This window comes from Carcharhinus amblyrhynchos, chromosome 11 (assembly GCF_965287045.1).
Source record: "Carcharhinus amblyrhynchos chromosome 11, sCarAmb.v2.hapA, whole genome shotgun sequence".
Classification (NCBI taxonomy): domain Eukaryota; kingdom Metazoa; phylum Chordata; class Chondrichthyes; order Carcharhiniformes; family Carcharhinidae; genus Carcharhinus; species Carcharhinus amblyrhynchos.
The window spans coordinates 1,779,278-1,803,706 of NC_137334.1; the positions used below are offsets into that span (position 1 = coordinate 1,779,278).

Consider the following 24,429-nt stretch of genomic DNA (forward strand, 5'->3'; position numbering starts at 1 on the left):
CCCCCTCCCTCCCCCCCTCCCTCCTCCCCCCCCCTCCTCCTCCCTCCCTCCTCCCCTCCCTCCCCCCTCTCCTCCCTCCTCCCCCTCCCCTCCCTTCTCCTTCCTCCCCCTCCCCTCCCCTCTCCTTCCTCCCCCTCCCCTCCCCTCTCCTTCTCCTCCCTCCTCCCCTCCCCTCTCCCCTCCCTCCCCTCTCTCCTCCCCTTCCCTCCTCCTCCCCCCCTCCTCTCCCCTGTCCTCCTCCTCCCCTCCCTCTCCTCCCCTCCCTCTCCTCCCCTCCTCCTCCCCTTCTCCTTCCTCTCTCCTCCCCACCTCCCTCCTCTCCTCCCTCCCTTCCCTCCTCCCTCCCTCCCTTCCCTCCTCCCTCCCTCCTCCTCTCCTCCCTCCCCTCTCCTCCCTCCCTCCTCCTCTCCTCCCTCCCTCCTCCTCCCCTCTCTCCTCCCCTTCCCCTCCCCCCTTTCCTCCTCCTCCCCTTTCCTCCTCCCTCCTCCCCTCCTCCCTCCCCTTTCCTCCCTCCTCCCCTCCTCTCCTCCCCCCTCCCCTCCTCTCCTCCCCTTTCCTCCTCCTCCTCCCCTCCCCCTTCCCTCCTCTCTCCTCCCCTTTCCTTCTCCTCCCTCCCTCCTCCCTCACCTCCTATTTTTCCTCCCCTCCTGACAAGTAACGAGTTGCACATCATAAACAAGGTTACTTTTGCCTTGAATAAGAAGTAACAATTTTCCAAGTCAGGCTGAAATATATATCAAAGTTAGGAGATCTCACTAAAAACCATTACCTTTCCGGATGATCAATGCTGCTGGTAATAATAAACACTGTACCTCTCCAGTGTGGAAATAATCAGTAGTCTGGAATTTTCATCAGAAAGCCCCATAACTCAGATTTGCCACTGGTTATGCTGCAATCGATTGTGAATAAAGAGGAAGAAAAGTTAACAAATAATTATAGACTCATTACCATCACGCTGCTTTCCCCATCTTGAGCCTGTTGGTAGTTCTAATCCTGGAGCCACAAGTCCTTTTGCAGATCTAGGTTACACAGTCGGTTGGTCATTTTAGTACAGTGCAATACTTAGTTAAAATAAAAAAATACAGTATTTGGACAAATGAGACAAATTTTTCTCAGTGCTTTGTAATGTTTTGTTACTGTTTTATGTCCCAGGTACATGTTTATATTTGATTCATGCACTTACAGTTCGGCATTCTAACTTGCCAATCCAGAAATGACTTGAATCAAGCATTGTGAAGAAATTGCAGTGTACTAACAAGTATCTTTTCAAATTGACCATTAATTTGTGCTAAACTTCAGCTAGACAAGCATTCCATATTTCAGTATATTTAAAAGCCAAAAGAAAAAAATGCTGGAAAATCTCAGCAGGTCTGGCAGCATCTGTGAGCTTTGACAAAGGATCATCTGGACTTGAAACATCAGCTCTTACAGATGCTGCCAGACTTGCTGAGATTTTCCAGTATTTTCTCTTTGGTTTCATATTCCAGCATCCGCAGTAATTTGCTTTTTTTCAGCATATTTAAGCCTGGGCTGCAGAGGGATCTAGATAGGCTGGACAAATGGGCCAGGAACTGGCAAATGGAATCTAATGTTGGCAAGTGTGAGGTGGTCCACTTTGGTAGGAATAATGGTAGGAAGGATTATTACTTACGGGGCAAAAAACTGCAGCAGGCGACGGTGCAGAGGGACCTCGGGGTCCTTGTGCATGAGTCGCAAAAACCCAGCCTGCAGGTGCAGCAGGTGGTCAGGAAGGCGAATGGGATGCTGGCCTTCATAGCGAGGGGGATTGAATATAAAAGTAGGGAGGTCTTGCTGCAACTGTACAGAGGACCGGTGAGGCCGCAGCTGGAGTACTGTGTGCAGTTTTGGGCGCCGCACTTACGCAAGGATATTTTGGCCTAGGAGGGAGTGCAGAGGAGGTTTACTAGGCTGATGCCGGAGTTGAGGGGGTTGAGCTACGAGGAGAGGTTGAATAAACTAGGCTTGTACTTGTTAGAGTTTAGAAGAATGAGGGGAGATCGCTTTGAGACGTATAAGATGATAAATGGGATGGATAGGATAGAGGTGGAGAGGCTCTTCCTGCTCAGAAAGGACAGTAGGACTAGGGGGCACAGCCTCAAGATAAAGTGGGGGGGGGGGGGGCAGTTTAGAATGGAGTTGAGGAGGAACATCTTCACTCAAAGGGTGGTGAATCTCTGGAATTCTCTGCCCTTTGAAGTGGTGGAGGCTGCCTCGCTAAATATTTTTAAGACGTGGGTAGATAGGTTTTTGATAAGAGAGGGGATTAAGGGTTTATGGGGAGAGGGCGGGAAAGTGAAACTGAGCCACGACAGATGAGCCATGATCTTATTGAATGGCAGGGTGGGCTCGGGGTGGGGGGGGGGGCTAGATGGCCCACTCCTTCTCCTATTTCTTATGGTCTTATGGGCAATTTACCATAGTTTCTTTACTGCAGGAACATTTTCAGACAACATTTGACACTCAGACATGGGAAATCTGATAGGTTACCAAACAGTTGTTCAAAGAGCAAGTTGTAAAGAGAAAAGAGAGGTTGAAAGTTTTAGGGACAGAACCCCAGAGCTGAGGACTTTGATAGCTGAAGGCGTGGACTTCGATGGAAAGACAAAGGGAGTCAGGGATGCATGAGGTCTGAATTGAAAGGCAATGGAGATCTTGGGCTGTAGAAGGTTACAGTAATGAGGGGAAAAAGGTCATGGATAAATCTGAACACAAAGCTAAGAATCAGGAGCCAACAACCAATCAGAGAACTCAGGTAATGAGTAAAAAGTACTTGGTGCAAGTTAGGATTCAGGCAGCAGAAATTTTGATGAGCTGATGTTTATGCAAAGTGTCTGATTAAAGTATAGAATTAAGATTAAATTTGCAGGACTTCCATTCTTAATTTCTGAAGAATGAATTTAGAGAGAAATTATTAAATAATCCATGAACATTTAAAATAATAGAAAATTAAAAACAAGATCCAAATCTATTCATGCATATTTGATTGATACAAACTGTATGTGAGTAGCTCCAGGGATTGTATTTCAATCATCTTCTGGATATAGAACACACGCCAGTCAACGAACTGGTGGAACTAACTAATATATTACATATGGGTGAATTTTTCTGAGCTAAGCATTCATATCAGCTGAAAAAGATAAACAATGTCTGGGCAATTGGAAAACAACAAAAATCATAAATAAAATGTCCTTGGGAAATTAAGAAATGTTGGAAAGTAGCTTCTATAGGGGGGCACAGGTGAGTGTGGTGGCCATCACTAAGGTTCTGGAAACTGAAAGGTCTGAAGGTAGAAAGTTATCCAGACTACACCCCAGAATTCTGAAAGAGAAAAGTGAGGAAACTGTGGAGGCAGGGAGGGTACTAAAGGACTGGAAAGTAGCTAACGTAACACCGGTGTTTAAGGAGGGAGAGAGGCAGGATATGGGAAATTGTAGGCTGGTTAGCCTGACTTCGGTCATTGGCAAGATTTTAGAGTCCATTAATAAAGATGAGATTGCAGAATACTTGGAAGTGCATAAGATAAGACTGAGTTAGCAAGGCTTTGTCAAGGGGAGATCATGTCTGACAAGTCTGTTAGAGTTTTTTTTGAGGCAGTATCAAGGAAGTTAGATAAAGGAGAACCAGTTGACATCATTCATTTAGATTTCCAGCAGGCCTTTGACAGGGTGCTGCAGAGGAGCCTGTTACATAAATTAAAAGCCCATTGTGTTAAGGGTAAGATCCTGGCATGGATAGAGGATTGGCTGATTGGCAGAAGGCAGAGAGTGGGGATAAAGGGGTCTTTTTCAGGATGGCAGCCAGTGACTAGCGGTGTGCCTCAGGGGTCGGTGCTGGGAACACAACTTTTCACAATACACATTAACGATTTGGAGGAAGGAACTGAAGGCACTGTTGCTAAGTTTGCAGATGATATAAAGATATGTAGAGAGACAGGTAGTATTGAGGAAGCAGGGGGGCTGCAGAGGGACTTGGACAGGTTAGGAGAGCAGGCAAAGAAGTAGCAGATGGAATACAGTGTGAACAAGTGAGAGGTTATGCACTTTGGAAGGAGGATTGGAGGCACAGACTATTTTCTAAATGGGAAAATGCTTAGGAAATCAGACACACAAGAGGACCTGGGAGTCCTTGTTCAAGATTCTCTTAAGGTTAACGTGTAGGTTTAGTCAGCAGTTAGGAAGGCAAATACAATGTTAGCATTCATGCTGAGACGGCTAGAATACAAGAGCAGGGATGGACTTCTGAGGCTGGATAAGGCTCTGGTCAGACACCATTTGGGCTCTGTATCTAAGGCTGTTCTGGCCTTAGAAAGGGTCCAGAGGAAGTTCACAAGAATGATCCCTGGAATGAAGAGCTTATTGTATGAGGAATGATTGAGGACTCTGGGCCTGTACTCAATGGAATTTAGAAGGATGAGGGGGGATCTTAGTGAAATTTACAGGATACTATGGGGCCTGGATAAATTGGACATGGAGAGGATGTCTCCACTACTAGGGAAAACTAGCACCAGAGGGCACAACCTAAGGCTAACGGGATGATCCTTTAAAGGAGAGATGAGGAAAAATTTCTTCAGCCAGAGAGTGGGGAATCTGTGGAACTCTTTGCCGTAGAAGGCTGTGGAGGCCGGGTCATTGAGTGTCTTTAAGACGGAGATAGAGATGTTCTTGATTAATAAGGGGATCGGGGGGGTTGTGGGGAAAAGCCAGGAGACTGGGAATGAGAAAAAAAATCAGCCATGATTGAAAGGCGGAGCAGATTCGATGGGCAAATGGCCTAATTCTGCTGCTATGTTTTATGGTCTTACTTGTGCTTCATTTTGTAACACAATATAACTGGATTGACCAATTTCCAAAGTGTATAGTACTGTTTTATGATTCTACAGAAGGCAATGGTATAGTTTGTGAAGAATAATTCCCCACATGCCCCGATCTTTTGTTCCTTCCTCAAACACCACCAAAATCTCTCAGCTGTTTTTGTGATGATGCTGGATATAGAAGGGCTGCCACATTCACTTAGATAACAATAGTTACAACGGTACATATTGGTTTATCATTTTAAGCTTATTGACAAAATAAATGTGCAAAGAGCAATAGGGACTAGGTACTATTCATTCATAGTCAATGGACAAATTAAATCTAGACGATGTAGAATTTTTGAATGTTACAACGTACAACCAGCTCGTATATCAACTCATTCCAATATTCTCTACAATTCGTCCAGACTCCGATCTTTTGCTGCAAGCATTATCCATCAAGCAATTTTCCAATTTCTTGTTAAAAACTGTCATATATTGCTTCAATAATATTTTGTGAGAAAGAATTTCACATTCTAAGTTTAAATTTGGATTTGGATGATCCAATTTAAATATTATACTTGTTATTGCAACAATGGATGAATTTTTTGAGGCAAACATTCGTATATAAGCTGAAATGTTAGATTAAACTGAATGTCTTGGGCGATTTGAAAACAATAAATATCAGGAAAATAAATAGAATGTTTTGGGAAAATTAAGACACATCGGAAAGTAGCCTCAGTATGTTGAGATAGCAGTGGTCCCAGGCTCAGTGATTTAATTGGTATTTGGGATTATACAGAACTAATTGGACCAGGGCACTTGTATACAGGGGATACTTTAAACGTACTTCTAACACTTTTGATTGTACTTGTGCTTCATTTTGTAACACAATATGACACAAAGTGGAAATACTCTATCACCCTTAATACTTGGAAACCTTTATTATTTTATCTGCGTCCGACTCGACTGAAAAAAAGCCCAACTTCTATCTTCATAACTGAAATCATAAAATACTATAATACATAGATTTCAACAGGAAGATGTCAGTAAGCTTAAGCGTACTATTTTGGCTTGTGTGCAATAGTTTTATCGATGAAATTATTTAGGTATGTTTTGTTCTCTTTGCGATGTGTATGTTCCTTCCACAACTGTGGCCAGGGGCTGCTAAAACTGCTTTTTACTTTTAAGATTCAAAAATTGGAGAAAGAGACACCCTCTTTCTCACCTTATAGGCATTTTGTTGTTGTTTCTGCTTTCTGGTGACCTGGAATTTTAAGCCAGCCGCTGTCTTTAACGGCACAGCAAACTCATTAATTCATAGCAAATCCCTGCCAGATTATTTATCCGCATACAATGCGGGATGGTGGCCCCTATTTGACACTGTTGTTAGTGTCCTAACCCAAAATCATGCCCGTGGACAAAATACTACATATAAAAATAAATTTAGAAGGCCCTTGTCACTAAATTATTTCAAGAGTTATAATTAGTTGGAATATTGTAATTGATGGGTGTAACTTGGAATGAGAAACAATGCACAAGTTCAATAAACAGTACTTAATAATGCACAATTAATTATACCTTACCTGCAACTCCACTGACATCAAGAAAATGGGTCTTCATAATGTTAAAAAATTAGTTTCTGGTTCTATTTTTTGCCTTTGAAAAACACATTTCATTGCTGCTAAAAGAGGAAAATAGTGAATTGCTAATTTGTGCACTGTTTATTTTAGTATTACATTGTTCTTTACATCGACTGGTGGCAAGTAATACAAATGCAGTTTTATTATTCTGACTGACAAGAAAGGCGGATGTACGAAGGAAAATGTTACTTTGGAGAACTGCTGCATTGAGGAATGTTTCAATAAAATTCCATTGACTATATTCTACATTATTGCACACACTTCCAAAACGTGTGTGCCAACGGTATCCTGAATGCATATGATGATGGCTGTAATTACATAGAAAAAAATTCCAACTCCATTGAAAAACAAATAAGGTCGCCAGCTCACAACAATGCTTAAATTCAAGTGTTCCATTTTCTATGACTCAAAACTGTATACACTGTCCATTACTTGGACTTGACTGCCTGTCCAGAGCATAAGAGCCAATTTGAGGTGAAATAGCAGGTTGCAAACACTTGACGATTACAATGCACCTTTATGTGCACATCTACACGATTTGCTCCCACCAGGGCAACTGAAGCAAGACAAAGCAACTGCTTCATCAAGTAAAACAATAGACTGACAGGTTCATTTTATTCATTTGTGAGCCAAAAAAGAATCAACAAGTCATTGAGACAACTTCCTGCAATGGAGATTTTCTGCCAATGAATTAATGTTTGTTAACATAACGAGGGAAACACGATTCCTCCAAATTCCTTGCACTGTGAGTTAATGCCTTCAGCTCCAACATTGTGGATAAGTATGGGAAAGCCAAAGGGTAACCTTACGGTTTAACTCATCATAAGCTTCCCATAGCAGAGAGTATGATAGGCACTACCTTCAGGGAGGTGGCCACACCACAGGTTCAGACTGGTAGATGGGTGACCGCCAGGACAGGCAGGCAGATAAGGCAGGAATCTTCTGTGGCTATTCCACTCTCAGACAGATATACTATTTTGAATACTCTTGTGGTTGGGGGGAGGTGGGGGGAGGTGGGGGGTAGCCTCTCAGGGGAAGATTCCAGCAGCAGCCAGGTCTGTGACACCACACCTGGTTCTGCTGTAGAGAAGCATCAGGCTAAGCCCAAGTGTGTGATAGTAGTAGGAGACTCGATAGTCAGGGGCACAGACAGGTGTTTCTGTGATCGCAAACAAGAGTCTAGGATGGTGTAACCAAAAGAGAAAATGCTGGAAAAATCTCAGCAGGTTTGGTAACACCTGCAAGGAAAAAGAGCTGACTTTGAGTCTCGATGACCCTTTGTCAATGACTCTAGGTTGGTGTATTGCCTCCCTGGGAGCCGCAAATGGAGCTTTGGCGAGGTTGGGTGGGGGTCTCTTGTTTTTTTTAGAGAGGGTAATAGAAAAACTTCTAGCTTTCAAAAACAAATTCCAATGAAAAATTATCTAGTTGTTTATAAGTGGAATAAACTGTATGTGAGAGTGCACTGATGCAGGTTCTTACAATCATAGAATCTAAAGTATAAATGAATTTCTCACCGTTCCATAATACAGGTTATGTATCTGCTTCAATTTTATGATCTTAAGCTGTGTGCATATCACATTAACTTTAAAATATACTACAATAGAACTTCCATTACCTGCCATAATATAGCACAAGTCTTTCCTTACTAATAATTAAAACCCTCCAATGGTTTTACTTTCTTTCTATGTTACAATATGCAAGAACACTAAAACAAACTGAAGTAAAGCTTATACCAGACACTGACATTACACTGAGGTAACATCTCATCCAAGGCAAAAATTCTGACAAGTTACCAGGAAGGCAAGTAACTTTTGCTCAATTGTATATATATGTACATTAAATTCTTCGTCACTACAAGTTGACTTTTGATATCAAATTGGTTCATTTCTGTCGTAAAGTCATCATAGTCTGAAATGACCATAGGCTGCTCTCCCCCTCAAAGAGAGTGATTTAATCTGAGAATCTTCACACTTCAGGTGAAGGGCAAAGTTGAGAAGGCAGGCCCTTCCTGAACTATCTCAGCCATTAAAGGAATTGAACCCATGCTGTTGGTGTCACTCTGCATCACAAACCAGAGGGACGGTTCTCCCAACTGCTAGAGCAGCGCAGCAGGCCGGGGAAATCAAGTGGAGGCTATTGAGCGGGCTTCCTGCAGACCACCATGTCCTCCGCGAGTGTCAGAGCACTGGATTTCTGCTGCCATCAGCTCCACGCCTCAAATCAGCATGGAGTTGATCTAAGTATTGAAGTTTGAATTTACGTGATCAGGATCTTGATTATGATCTCGGTGCTGATAGAGCGGCGCATGCGCAATGGCTCACTCAGCACAATGCTGCTGGCCTCTCCAGTAGGAACATCCTTGCCTCCAGCTTTTTCACAAGGTTCATGCTGGTGCACTCTGCAGTGCACAGAGTGTCAGGAATTCATTTTGAAAATCCTGCTAAAAATAAAGTGGCATTTACTGCAGTTTTCATGCAAATCCAACACTTAGAATTTTTGGGGGAAGTCCCACCCAAAATGTCCGGCCAATTGACACTAATTTTTGTATTACAATGCATACGTGAACGTTAAATGGCATAATGTTGAAACTGGAACACGTAGACCACATGCAATCGATGAAATACTACAGCAATACATTTACAGTTGATAATTGGTTTCCTAACTTTGGTGTTTTAATGACTAGATTACTCAATATTGTTATTTTGTTGAAAATACAATGGCGTTTGAATCTACAAACTATTATCACATTATTATTCTTCCCACGTAACTACCTACTACCCTGTACTAACAAATCATGAGAATGAAACTTAAGGTTTCTTTATGGCAGCTAATATTTCAGCTAACTTTCTGATTTCATAAATATATCAAGTTATCTTGAAACATTAAGAATATATCAATATCTTTGGATCTATCAACAGATCTAGGCTGTATTGAACACACAAAACTAGCCAGGAGAACACCAATGACAGTCAAATAGCAAGATTACTATTGTAACATTTACTAAAGAACCAATACTTGCCACACTTGAACCAGAGTAACAATGAAGAATGAGGAAATATTCTCATGATAAAGAATCGCCTTAGATACGGGATCCATCCAGATTTACGTCAGTCACACCAGATTTAACATCCAACAAGCTGAATGGTTCAGAAAGAACTGGATTTTCTGACCCATTCTCTTCACTGATGTGCAAGACGGTGTCTGCATGTTGAAGGAAGCCGCTTGATTCAAGACCCGTAATGTCTTCACTGTCAGACGGTTGGGTCTCTTCTGAAAGTTCTGTCGGTGCTGCCGCTGTTTTATCTGTCTTAGCCTCTTTGTTTCCAGTCTCTGAATACATTAGCTTCACCTGAGAAAAGGATAAGCATTGTTTTATAAAAGAACAAGGAAAGAGTGGCACACTTAAACAATCCATTCTTCCAACTGTACAACACTCCGCAGTGATCTCTTGCTCTACGATGTGTGAATCTGGAAATTCCTAACGTAAGCACTCTCCCTCTCTGTGAGTGAACTATCTCAGCTTTGTTCAATACCATCTTGACCGAATAGCTGGCACTGAGGAACTGATTCTGTGAGCATAACCCATCTCATTCCATAATTTCCTATCTTTTAATTTTAACGGAAGGAAAGCTACACAATCTTGTAAACTGCATTCACAGTACATGTTGACACAGTTCAGTAGCAATTCTGTGTTATTCAGCATTACTATTTTTAAAAATAATTTTGAGATTTGTTCCGAAAAGTATCTAATGTAAAATTTCATTAATCCTGGGCTGTCTCAATATTTCTTCAAAGATTTTCTTCATATTCAAGAATTTCTCGTATTTCTTCAAAGCATCTTAGATGAGGAGACTGCCCTACGTTAATTTGGTTTTATCTTCAGTCTCATATGTCATATGCTATTCTTTAATTGAATGTGATGATAAAAGCTACCCCCTAAGTTCGTAAAGAACAGACTGAAGTGTCTTGCCAATTGATCTGCTTTCATCCTTGTGGGTACTAATCTGTACCAAGATTTACAAAATCTGTTTAACCAAACAGGAGATTTCAGTCTCCTTTAGTGCCAGCATATGCAGCTCCAGCAGGAGGCGCCTCTGGGGAACCTGGTCAATGGGAGACAGAGCTTGAACAGGATGGTGGGGAGGAGGGACCTGACAGTGGAGGAAGCTCGTCAGACTGAGATTTTATCCCCTACTTACAAATGAGTGAGAGGCAGTGTATAATCGTCCAGAGACCTCGCACATCACAAATGTCATATCCTTTGTGAAGACCTGATGCCAAATGGGGTTTAAAAGTTTATTTATTAGTGTCACAAAGAGGCTTACATTAACACTGCAATGAAGTTACTGTGAAGATCCCCAAGTCGTCATGCTGCAGCACCTGTTTGGGTTACACTGAGGGAGAATTTAGCATGGCCAATGCACCCTAACCAGAACATCTTTCTGACTGTGGGAGCAAACCAGAGCACCTGGAGGAAACCCACGCAGACACGAGAAGAATGTATAGGCAGCCACCCAAGCTGGAAATCTGGCGCGGTGACGCTGCAGGACTAACCGCTGTGTCACCGTGTCAGCCAGTGGCTTGGAAATGTAATGATAGCGCTCAATTTCTTTGTCTCTGGGTCTTTCCAGGAATCACCTGCAGTACCTCTCAGTCCACAACACCCTGCAGCATAAAGGTGAACGATTGCCTTCACAGGAAGGCCCATCACTATGTCAGGTTTGCTCTGGACAAAGATAACCAGGCTCAAGTTCACCAGCCTCGCAGCCATCCCAAAAGTTTAGAGTATAACAGACTGCACCCATGAGGCTATGCAGGTTCCCTGTCAGAAACTGCAAGAACTACGATTCCACCAACGTGCTAATCATGCGTGACTATCACATGCGCATCCTGGACGTGTGTACACGTTACCCTGGGAGTTGCTGTGACTCCCTCAACTCCCAGGTGCCTGGGATTTTTGAAGGGCCAGAATGGCAGCTGGGTTGGTTGCTGGGGGATACGGGCTCTGCATTTAAACGCTGTCTGATGATTCCCTCAAACTCGTGTCAAGAAGAGAAACAATGCTGCTTTAAGCTCCAAATGCTCCATTATAGAGCAGACCATAGGGCTCCTGGAGATGTGTTAGAGATATCTGGACCACTCAGATCGCTCTCTGCATTACACACCAGACAGCGTTTACAAAATAAACCTGTCGGACTTAAACCTGATGTTGTGAGACTTCTTACTGTGCCCACCCCAGTCCAAAGCTGGCATCTCCACATCATGGCTACCACTGACACCGTAAATCGTCAGCTCAAAATGGAGAGGATCTCCAAGAAGATCGCGCACATCGACACTCTATAACGGGACACTGTCGCTGAATGAGAGGGTGGCCAAACCTCACGATAAGAGGATTCCAAAGTACAAAATCACAACACCTTGAATTGACAAAACATTCACAAACCCATCCAATGGCTTTCAATAAGTGCGGTGTCATTTTCAGTGTTAGCACATCCGCAAACCAGCTGTGATATTAACATTTTTAACTTACCCAACCCTGCCACTGATCTTACGGTCGTCCCTATCTTCCCAAGGCCTACAGATGAATGATTGGAGTGCCGACCTGCAGTCAGGCATTAGCCCTTTATAACTTGGATATTGGGATCCAATGAAATACATTAAACCCGTATTGCCATTTTAGGATGTTACTGGGCAGATGTCGTGCTGAGTGTATATTTATTTAGCATTATCAAGCATCTTTCCATGTCAGTCCAAGGGCTTGGCTCTGGTTCCTGTGACTGGATCCTGGACTTCTTCACCCACAGACCGCAATCAGTCAGGATAGATAACGACATATCCTCCACAATATTCCCCAACACTGGTGCACCGTGAGGTTCCCTCCTCAGCCCCTTACTGTACTCCTTGTACACTGACAACAGCGCAGCCAAATTCCACTTCAACTCCAGTTCCAGTTTGCGGATGACAGCACCGTAGTGAGTCAGACCTCAAACAATGTGACGGAGTACAGGAAAGAGATAGAGAATCTGGCGAAATGATGCAATGACAATAATCGCTCCCTCCATGTCAGTAAAACAAAGGAGATGGTTATCAGCTTCAGAAAGTGTAAGGGAGGGCACGCCACTGTCTACATCAATGGTGATGAAGTGGAAGTCAGCGAGAGCTTCAAATTTCTAGGTATTCATATCACCAACAATCTTCCTCATCCCTTCACACTGATGGTATCACTAAAAAAGACCACCAGTGCCTCTACTTTCTCAGAAGGCTGAGGAAACTTGGCATTTCCACTACGACTCTCACCAATTTTTACCGATGCACCACAAAAAGTCAGATGTATCACAGCTTGGTATGTTCCTGTTCTGACCAAAACTGCAAGGAATTATAAAAGGTCATGAATGTAGCCTAATCCATGATGTGAACCAGCCTCCCATCCATTCACTCGGTCTACATCTCCTGCTACCTCAGAAAAGCAGCCAGCGTTATCAAAGAGCCCACGCACACCGGATACACTCTCTTCCACCTTCTTCCATCAGGGAAAAGATACAAAAGTCTGAGAACGCGTACCCAACAATGCAAGAACAGCTTCTTCCCTGCTGCCATCAGTCTTCTGAATGGATCTACCATACATTAAGCTGATCTTTCTCTGCACCCTACCTGTAACTGCAACACTATAATCTGCACCCTCTCCTTTTCTTCTCCCCATGTACTCTATTAACAGTATATCTTGTCTGTATATCGTGCAAGAAATACTTTTCACTGCATCCTAATACATGTGACAATAATGAATCAAATCATTTGTTAGTTGATGAAGATATATCGGTGTCAGATTTTTAGATTATTTTCTCCATACTTCCATTTCTTGTTCTGAATTGTTGCATTACACCTCCTCCAAGTGAAACCCACCTCACTACCCATCCAAGTCATACTCAGAGGGGAGAGGGAACTGATGTGGGCAAAATGTTGGCAGTTCCATAGAATAGCCTGTAACCGTGTAAGAACATAAGAAATAGGAGCAGGAGTCGGCCATCTAGCCCTTCGAGCCTGCCCCGCCATTCAATAAGATCATGGCTGATCTGTCGCTGCTCAGTTCCACTTTCCCGCCCTCTCCCCATAACCCTTAATCCCCTCTCTTATCAAAAACCCATCAACCCGCGTCTTAAAAATCGCTGTGTTTCTGAGGAGCTGGCAGCCAATCCGCCGTGCAGCCTGCCTCCTGCACCTCCACGAGAACTTCCCTGAAGAGGTTCCTCACTGTTTTATTTCCCTGCAGATCCAGTGGTTGGTGCTACCCAGAGAGTGCTACAAGTCTTTCAGGTGAGATGCAAAACTAAACTTTCTCAAGCAGACAAAAAAGATCCCCATGAAGTTTTTTGAAAAACAGAGGAGTATTCCTGCTGTCCTGGTTATTATTTATCACAGTGAGAAGTCTCACAACACCAGGTTAAAGTCCAACAGGTTTATCTGGTAGCACGAGCTTTCCAAGTGTCACTGCTTCTTCAGGTAAGCGGGAGTTCTATTCACAAACAGGGCGTATACAAACACACACTCAATTCACAAGATAATGGTTGGAATGTGAGTCTTTATAGGTAATCAAGTTTTAAGGGTACAGACAATGTGAGTGGAGAGAGGGTTAAGCACTGGTTAAAGAGATGTGTATTGTCTCCGGACAGGACAGTTAGTGAGATTTTTCAAGCCCAAGTAAGTCAGGGGTTATAGATAGTGTGACATGAATCCAAGATCATGGTTCAGGCTGTCTTCTTATGTGCGGAACTTGGCTTTCAGTCTCTGCTCAATGATTCTGCATTGTCCTGTGTTGTGAAAGCCGCCTTGGAGAACGCTTACCTGAAGATCAGAGGCTGAATGCCCGAGATTGCTGACGTGTACTCCAACAGGAAGAGAACACTCCTGCCTGGTGATTGTTGAGCGATGTTCATTCATCCGTTGTCGTAGTGTCTGCAAGGTCTCCCCAGTGTGCCATGCCTCAGGACATCCTTTCCTGCAGCGTTATCAGGTAGACAATGTTGGCCGAGTATGTACCGTGTACCTGGTGGATGGTGTTCTCATGTGAGATGATGTCATCTGTGACTGGCATGTCTTGCAGAGGTTGCTGTGGCAAGGTTGTGTGGTGTTGTGGTCACTGTTCTTCTGAAGGCTGGGTAGTTTGTTGTGTAGTAAAAAGTCTGACAACACCAGGTTTTAGTCCAACCTATTTATTTGATAATATACTCACTAGCTTTCGGGGTTACCCCCTTCGTCAGGTGAATGGAGAGTTCTGGCCTCAGACAGAGCATATAAAGCACAGACAGTTTAGAGATTACTGATTAAAATGCGAATCCTTACACCTAACCTGCTGTTCAAGACCTGAAGTGGCTGATAATGTGAGTGGAAGGAGCACTGATCACAGTTTAAAGAGATGTGTATTGTCTCCAGACAGTACAGTAAGTGAGGTTTTGCAAACCCAGGCAAGTCACGGGGGTTACAGATAGTGCGACATGAACCCAAGATCCCTGTTGAGACCGTCCTCATGTGTGTGGAACTTGGCTATCAGTCTCTGCTCAGCGACTCTGCGCTGTCGTGTGTCGTGAAGGCCGCCTTGGGGAATGCTTACCCGAAGGTCCTTCGGGTAAGCATTCTCCAAGGCGGCCTTCACGACACACGACAGCGCAGAGTCGCTGAGCAGAGACTGATAGCCAAGTTCCGCACACATGAGGACGGTCTCAACAGGGATCTTGGGTTCATGTCGCACTATCTGTAACCCCCGTGACTTGCCTGGGTTTGCAAAACCTCACTTACTGTACTGTCTGGAGACAATACACATCTCTTTAAACTGTGATCAGTGCTCCTTCCACTCACATTATCAGCCACTTCAGGTCTTGAACAGCAGGTTAGGTGTAAGGATTCGCATTTTAATCAGTAATCTCTAAACTGTCTGTGCTTTATATGCTCTGTCTGAGGCCAGAACTCTCCATTCACCTGACGAAGGGGGTAACCCCGAAAGCTAGTGAGTATATTATCAAATAAATAGGTTGGACTAAAACCTGGTGTTGTCAGACTTTTTACTGTGTTTACGCCAGTCCAACGCCGGCATACCCACATCATAGTTTGTTGTGGACAATGGTCTGTTTGAGGTTGTGCAGTTGTTTGAAGGCAAGAAGTGGGGGTGTGGGGATGGCCCTGGCGAGATGTTCGTCTTCATCGATGACACTGTGAAGGCGCTGGAGAAGATGTCGTAGCTTCTCCGATCCAGGGATCTGCATCCGATCCGGTATCTCCACATTGTATTATTTACCATTCAGTCAACACCAAAAGAAATGAATTGCTCAGTTTCAGCAGTGCTGTTTCTTTGCAAATTTGCCTGCTGCGTTTGTCTATATAAAATTGTGATCAACTTCAAAACTAATTGAATGGGAAGAACTTTGTGACATTTTGAGACATGAAAAACAGTACCCTATATGAATGCAAGTCTGTTCTTTTGTATGACTGAATGCTGTGACAATATTTTAATGAATTGTTGACATTTTGCAGTGTGGAAATCACTTTACGATTAGAAAACATGTTATTTCACAGCACTCATATCTTGCAGGTATTGGACTAGACTTGCTGTTAAAAACACTTACCTGGCAGTGGTCTGGAACGCTTGAATCTTGACCTAGAGGAGATCGAGGTTGTGCTGCTGAAACAGGTGAAGTGGCAGCTGGAGATGGGACCACCACAGATTCTGGTCTGTTGCCCTCCACCTGCTCTGCTGCAGTTTCCTTTCCCTCTACAATTGTTGCCTGTTGCTGAGGAGTTTTGGTATCCTGCTCCACTTCAGTGAAGGTAACTGACCTCTTTTGCTCTGTCAGAATCAAAAGTTTAAGTATAATCATGGTGATCTCAATTCAAGATATATATTTCATTTAAATGCTAAAACAGCCGGATAAAGGTCAACGTACATCATCGGTTATAATATATATTTATACAATACTATAACTCAACTTGTAACATAACTGGAAAATCAGCTGTTTCTTCTCATGACACAATATAATTAATTACTACCCCTTTTATTATTCTGAATTTCATCCTTCCAAATTTGTAGTTTTGCTTTCTATAGAACGCCAGTCTCTAATTGAATTACAGATACTTACAGCACAGAAGGGGCCATGAGGTTCACTATGCCTGAACCCACTCTTTGGAGTTCCTTTTTCTTTCCTCATCCTCAAGATCCAATTCTCTTTTAAAAGTTATTTTAAATGTTTCTGTTCCTGAGAACTCTCTGATTCCATCCTCTTACTGAGCTTCCTTTGGGGCAATCTGTCAAATGCCTTCCAAAAATCCATTTACACATTTTTTACACTACCGTGATCAATCTGGTTCCTCATCAAATAATTCAATTAAATGAGTTAGACACAGTTTATCTTCAATAACTGTGTCTAACTTCAGAACTGTGACAAAGAGTCACCCAGACTTGAAACATTAGCCATGATCTCCTGTGCTTTAAGACCTGCTGAGACTTTTCCAGCATTCTTTGGTTTTGTTGTAAAATTTAAGGAATTTGGTTAGATAAAGGAGGGAACTTGATGGGCAAGATCTTCCTGGCCATTCCCGCCCCACTGCTGCTGCAAGCAAGGACAGAGAATTTGACGCTCAGCCGAATTTTCATTCACTGCAGCAGGACCCGGAAAGCCCGCCAGCGTGAACGCAGGAAAATTCTGCCCAACATGTTCCAGGCTGATAAATTTACAGATCACTTCCTTCGACTGTGGTGATGATTGTCACTGAGAGGCTGCAAATCTCACTGTCAATGAAGCATTCAAACCAAAACCATTCTGAAAAATAATACAATCTGTTTTTCCTAACAATTCCAATCCAAACCCCTCCAAAAAGCAGGTTAGATATTTTCCTACGTTCTTGTTTCCATTCTGAATCAGTATGTCACATCTCTCCCAAAAGCTCAGTCTTAAGGCTTGGCAAGGAATTTGGATTCATCATAATGGAAACTACAGAAATTTGCCTTTTCATGGCACAGCACTGCATTACGTTACTAATCTTCAAAGTCTGATAGGATTTTTACATTGTTTGGTTGTCTCTTTTTAATTGTTTTCTCCATACCCTTAAACACTGTTTTCATCAAATAGTTTTAGTAAGTTGAAGTATCTGCATTTCCTGTGAACTGTTCATGATTTTCGTTTCCAAGTGTATATAGTTGTCTGGTAACCACTACAGAAAACTCAACTCTCGCTCTTACCCAGTGGTTTTGCTTTGGGCTGGACGCTGCGTCTGGTGGTGGACAGTCGGGCACCCTGTCGTCCTCTTATTTCAGCCTGTAACTTTGGCCGCGAGAGGAGAGCTCGCCGCGGCTAACAGAAACAGTCATTATTTCAGTAAAGTATTTTAAAAGTGCTAACACCATTCCAAATTTGTTTTATTGCTTTCATACAAATTGCTCAGAATTAAGTTTTCATTTAGGAAATTAAAAGCTATCATAAGAACATAAGAACATAAGAAATAGGAGCAGGAGTAGGCCATCTGGCCCTTCGAGCCTGCCCCGCCATTCAATAAGATCATGGCTGATCTGTCGTGGCTCAGTTCCACTTTCCCGCCCTCTCCCCATAACCCTTAATCCCCTCTCTTATCAAAAACCCATCAACCCGCTTCTTAAAAATATTTAGCGAGGCAGCCTCCACCACTTCAACGGGCAGAGAATTCCAGAGATTCACCACCCTTTGAGTGAAGAAGTTCCTCCTCAACTCCGTTCTGAACCGCCCCCCCTTTATCTTGAGGCTGTGCCCCCTAGTCCTACTGTCTTTTTTGAGCGGGAAGAGTCTTTCCACCTCTATCCTATCCATCCCATTCATCATCTTATACGTCTCAATGAGATCTCCCCTCATTCTTCTAAACTCTAACGAGTACAAGCCTAGTTTATTCAGCCTCTCCTCATAGCTCAACCCCCTCAACTCCGGTATCAGCCTAGTAAACCTCCTCTGCACTCCCTCCAGGGCCAAAATATCCTTGCGCAGGTGCGGCGCCCAAAACTGCACACAGTACTCCAGCTGCGGCCTCACCAATGCCCTATACAGCTGCAGCAAGACCTCCCTACTTTTATATTCAATCCCCCTCGCTATGAAGGCCAGCATCCCATTTGCTTTCCTGACCACCTGCTGCACTTGCAGGCTGGGTTTTTGCGACTCATGCACAAGGACCCCGAGGTCCCTCTGCACCGTCGCCTGCTGCAGTTTTTCGCCACGTAAGTAATAGTCCTTCCTACCATTCTTCCTACCAAAGTGGACCACCTCACACTTGCCAACATTAAATTCCATTTGCCATTTCCTGGCCCATTCGCCCAGCCTATCTAGATCCTTCTGCAGACTCTCCACACCCTCCGCACAATTTGCCTTTCCCCCAATCTTGGTGTCATCAGCAAATTTCGACACCCTACACTCGGTTCCCTCCTCCAGATCATCTATATAAATGGTAAATAGCTGAGGCCCCAGCACCGACCCCTGGGGCACCCCACTAGTCACCAACCGCCAATCCGAATAGCACCCATTGACCCCCACTCTCTGCCTCCTATTTGACAACCAATCCTCTATCCACGCTAACACCCTACCCCCAACTCCATGTCCTCTGACCTTCTGCAGTAACCTCTTGTGAGGTACCTTATCAAACGCCTTCTGAAAATCCAGAAAGACCACATCCACCGGCTCTCCTCTATCCACCGCCCTAGACACATCCTCATAGAACTCCAGTAAATTTGTCAGACACGACTTCCCTTTAATGAAACCGTGTTGCGTCTGCCCTATCAAGCAATTCCCTTCAAGATGCCTCGCAATTTCCTCCTTAATGACGGATTCTAACATTTTACCTACCACAGACGTTAAACTAACCGGCCTGTAATTCCCCGCCTTTTGCCTGGCACCCTTCTTAAACAACGGCGTAACATTAGCCGTTTTCCAATCCTCCGGCACTTCCCCGGAATCCAGCGACGTCTGGAAAATAACCACCAAGGCATCCACTATCACCTCCTAGTGATAGTGATCCACTATCACTATCAATGTTGGTGTGATAACCCCCCCCCAGTAGATCCATGGGGAATCACTGCCTGATCTCCCTGAGGGGCCTGTTGAGTTTGAGTTTCCCTGGGAACGGGCAGTGAACGTCCTGCCAAGCCGGAACTCATTATCTGAACCTTTTATAGGGCAGGTCCAGGAGGCCGACCGAACAGGCAGGAATTAGCATGTGTACACCATAGTTCTACTTTGAATTCTGTAGGAAACTCTGTTCCTTTCCATTTGGGCTTCTTGAGTCATTACATTGAAACTTTTTTTGTTTCTTGTTGGCAAACAGCTTTGCCTTTTAACAAATCCGGTAGGGCAGTGATGGGGGAGATGTTGAAACCACCGCTATTACGGTAACTTATGATACAGGTGTGGAGGATTGGCCTCAATGCGCCGGAAGAATACAATATTCCTTCTGGGCAAATGAGATAGAAGGGGACAAAAGCCATCCTCCAAACCGCTGGTGGGGCCCCAACTTCCAGCATCATAAGAAGTTTAACCTACCTGGCAACGCTGCATTCAAAATCTTTTGACAAATTGGTAGTAAATGGGCAAGAATATGCCAGGTGGAATATAATGTGGAAAATTGTGAGATTACCCATTTTGAAAAGAGGGATGGATGTACAAAACATTTCTTCAATTGTGAGTGATTAGAAAGTGCGGATGTAGAAAGGGACCTGGGTGTCCTCATCAATATCACTGAAAGCTAACACGCAGATACAGCAAATATTTAGGAAGACTAATGGCATGTTAGGTTCTACTGCAAGGGTACTTAAGTACAGGAGTAGCAAAGTCTTAGCTTTAGTTGCATAGAACCTTAGCTAGACTGCACCTGGAGTCTGTGTACAGTTTTGGTCCCCTTACCTTAGGGAGGATATTATTGTCATAAATGGAATGCAACAAGGATTCACCAGACTTGTTCCCAGGATGGAGATTAGGAATAGCGAGGGTCAGAAAACACTGGTGTATATAGGCCCCCAAAGTAATGATGTCATTAGATAGAGTAATAAAGAAGAAATTACTGGAGCTTGTAACAAAGACAATGTAATAACTGTGGGGAGCTTTAACTAGACTGGCCCATTCAAACTAATTCAAGGGGTGTGGATTTCGCTGGCTAGGTCAGTGATACAGACAGGTTAAGTGAGTGGGCAGACGCAGTACAATATAAGGAAATTTGAGGTCGTTCATTTTGGTGATAAGAACAGAAAAGCAGAATTTTTTTAAGTGTTAAGTTTGTAAATCATGATATTCAGGGGCACTCGGGTGTAACCTTCCAGGGACTCAAGAAGTTTGCTTGCAGCAAATTAAAAGTCAGTGTCCTATTTTTTAAAAAAAATCATTCATGGGATGTGGGTGTCACTGGCTCGGCCAGGATTTACTGTCCGTCGCCAATTGCCCCAAAAAGGGATCGATGAGCTGACTTTTTGAACCTTTGCACTCCATGAGGTATCAGCACATCCACATTCTGTTAGTGAAAGAGCTTCAGGATTTTGACCCACTGACAGTGAAGGAATGGGAATATATTCCCAATTCAGGATGCAGAGTTGCTTGGAGCGGAACTTCCAGGTGGTGGTGTTTCCATGTCTCTTCAGCCCTTGTTCTTCTTGGTTGCGATGGTAGTGGGTTTGGAAGGTGCTATCTAAGGAGCCTTGGTGAGTTCTCACACTACACCTTTGACGCAAATTTGACAAATTTATTTGAGATTTTAAAGATGGGACGAGTAGAATAAATAAAGAGGAAAGGTCAGATGTAGTGTACTTGGATTTCCAAAAGGCATTAAGAAAGCACAATAATTAAGCAAGCGTATGGCATGTTGGCCTTCGTTGCAAGAGCGTCCAAGAATAAAGAAATCTTGTTACAATTATATAGGGGACTTTGGTGGATACAAAACTGGCTCGGTCAAAGAAGACAGAGGGTAGCAGTGGAAAGGTGTGTTTCTGAATAGAGATCTGTATCAAGTGGTGTTCCTCAGGGATCAGCGCTGGGACTGTTGCTGTTTGTAATATATATAAATGATTGGGAGGAAAATGTAACTGGATTGATGAGTATGTTTGCGAAAGACACGAAAGTTGGTGGATTTGCGGATAGCGATGAGGACCATCAGAGGATACAGCAGGATATAAGTTGGGCAGCGTGGTCGGTACAGGCTTGGAGGGCTGAAGGGCCTGTTCCTGTGCTGTAATTTTGTTTGTTCTTTGATGTGAGGAATATTGTTTTCACATGGGGTGTAGTTGGAGTTTGGAACGAACTTCCTGAAAATGTGGTTTGATTGACAAATTCAAAAGGGAATTGGATTGCTATCTGAAAAGAGAGAGCGTGCAGGCTACGGGGACAAGTCAGGGGAGTGGAACTAGGCAGAATGCTTCTTCAGAGAGCCAATGCAGACTTGGGTGACCAAATGTCCCCTTCTACACTGTATCTGTGTAAATCAGCCATGAACATACTGGAGCAGCTTCCCCAGAGTCTATGGTCTTCTCCTGCTGCTATTTCCTATACTCTCATGTAGGCTCGCTGTTGTGTGGATAATATTTGTCCATTATTATTGTATCTGAAGTTTGGAGTTATATTTAATCACACTGATATTGCTGTTACCATGGCTAAGCCCCGCCTGCCGTCACAGGAATCGGAGTGGGCGAAGGGCGGAAGATGGAAACGTGCATTGATCTCAGGTGGGATTTTATGGTTTTAGGAAGAGCCAGGCTGTAAAATCTGACCCACGTACGGGATTTTGATTACATTTTCAATTTATTGCTCATGACACTGTGTTACTGAGTTTTAATGTAGCGAATAATATCAGAACATCGACTCAACATTTTACAATGATTAGTTTCTGCTCCCCACACCAACTCTCAAAACAAAATACTCACGTTTAATGTCTGGGTTTTCAACATTATTCTAAAGATCAGAATTCGTGTTCTCACCTGCCGGAGACCTCTCTTTCTTCCCAGTGGTTGCTGAATGAGAAGATTCTGCTGACCAGGTTCACTTTGCACACTCGCTACCCTGTTAAGCATATTAAATGTTAATCAGATTACAAATAACTCGCTCTCAAGATTTTTCATTACGTTTTATCATTATTTTTGTAGTGCTTGCTTCATGTTTCAGAAAACTATGACTAACTTAATTTCCGCAAATTGTCTTATTTTGAGTTAATTTTGCATCAAGTTTGAAACACCCACTCAGACTGTATTTACACATATCTCCAAGCATGGAAAAGCACTCTGTGCATCTTTAACTTTTACATGCTCTTAAAAATTAGACCACTTAGACAATGTCTAATTCTTTTTATTACTTTAGTCTTTTGATAAATCCATAACATTATTAACTTGGTTGAAATTAATAATGTCCAACAGTCTGATGGGGAATCGTTTTTACTGAATCTCTCATACCCGTGTAAATAATCCAACAAAAGCAATGCTTTCCCTTTACCAGTGGAATATTTGTGTTACGTTTTGCCCAAATAAATCTCCTCTAACACGTGAAAACTCACTTAACATTTTCACAAAAAAGATGATGAAGTTGCAATGTTACACAGAACTAAAACAGAAACAAACATTACCACGGGTTTAAAAAGTAAGTCTGGCAATGGTGGAGGTGTAAGCAACTCATTTCAAATATTGTGTAACAGTCAAAAACAAAGGGACTTCAGAATTTTAACCATTCGTCAGACGTAACACAACTTCCAAGAAAGAATTCTGCTAAAAATGAGGCTATGCAACATATCTACATTGAAATGATCCCAAATAAAGGTGATCCGATTATATATTTAACAATGTTACAGGGAACAGTGTTCTGGTACTCACCAAATTTGCACTGTAGATGGATGAGACTCTCGCTATCACAAAGATTGAAAATGATTGTTAGGCAGTTTTGATTTTCTCCTCCTGTATTCCTGTATGCATGCTTATTTCACCTCTGATCCAAGACATGGAATATTGGGCTATAAATAGCTGCAACATGGCTGGTTGCTGATATACACCAGGGGAGACTGCAGGTGACCACAGAACAGCTGTGAACAGGTCTGGGACTTCAAGGACCAGCTCCATCACCTCAGTCAGCAGTAACAGCCTGGCCTAACTGAGTGGCAATGTTGGGAGCATAAATGCTGGCACTTTGAAAGAGGAACTGGTTCATCATTCAGAGAGTCAGTGCCATACCCACAGAGCGCACCTCAGCAATCCTAGTAATCTGCTGGAGGTCAGATTATTGGACTAGTTTAAAATCCTGCATGTTTCTTTGTACACTAGAAGTTGGCACCTGCAAGGGCAATAGTCTGAACCCGCAAGGCAGTTATCATGGATCCTGTGATCTCTACGGCAGCACTCAGATGTTGGGAGGATTCCAGCGTTGGATGCTGAGACGATGAGAATCTGACACTTCACCATGGGTTGGTCACCCGGTTCTGCCACTTACAAACTGGAAAGGATGAACTTTAAAATTCTGGACAGATGCCATGTTGGAGCTGGCCTAATCTAAGCCCTTTGGCTGTGTTAGGGAGCTGTCTGGAAGGCCTGTCAATACATCGAACATTATGGTGTACATTGTTTGCTGCCTCATCCAAGTCCCCTGCAGCAGAACCCATCTGCGATTGTACCCTGTGGAGTGATACCCTTCTCCCCTGACTGGGTGCCGCCCATATGTGCCCGCTGACTCATTGTGTGGAGAATCCAACATTAAACTAGCTTTTGCTGAAGCTTTAGAGGCAACAGGTGTTGAGTATTTGGAAGCATCCACGCAAAAGTGAAGGCTTGTAATTAGAGTATGGGGAGGAAAGCAGGATTTCAATGGTCATGTTACCTGAAGTTTCCACTTGATGACAAAGTTGATTTATTTGTGTCACAAGCAGTAGGCTTACATTAACACTGCAATGAAGTTACTGTGAAAATCCCCTAGTTGCCAAATTCTGGTGCCTGTTCAGGTACACTGAGGGAGAATTTAG

General features: G+C 43.3%; 1 protein-coding gene across 5 annotated transcripts in view; it reads right to left on the reverse strand.

The window, feature by feature from the left end:
* Positions 1–8,989: 8,989 nt before the first annotated feature.
* The window catches only part of unc80 (unc-80 homolog (C. elegans)), a 262,012-nt gene continuing 246,572 nt past the window's right edge, over positions 8,990–24,429 (reverse strand). For all 5 annotated transcript variants that reach the window (XM_080198381.1, XM_080198378.1, XM_080198379.1 and 2 more), the window contains 4 exons: positions 22,412–22,493; positions 17,681–17,792; positions 16,071–16,291; positions 8,990–9,805 (listed from right to left, as the gene is read on the reverse strand). In XM_080198381.1, coding sequence (XP_080054507.1) covers positions 9,536–9,805; positions 16,071–16,291; positions 17,681–17,792; positions 22,412–22,493 — 685 coding nt within the window. In that variant the 3' untranslated portion in view covers positions 8,990–9,535. The remainder of the gene's footprint in view (positions 9,806–16,070; positions 16,292–17,680; positions 17,793–22,411; positions 22,494–24,429) is intronic.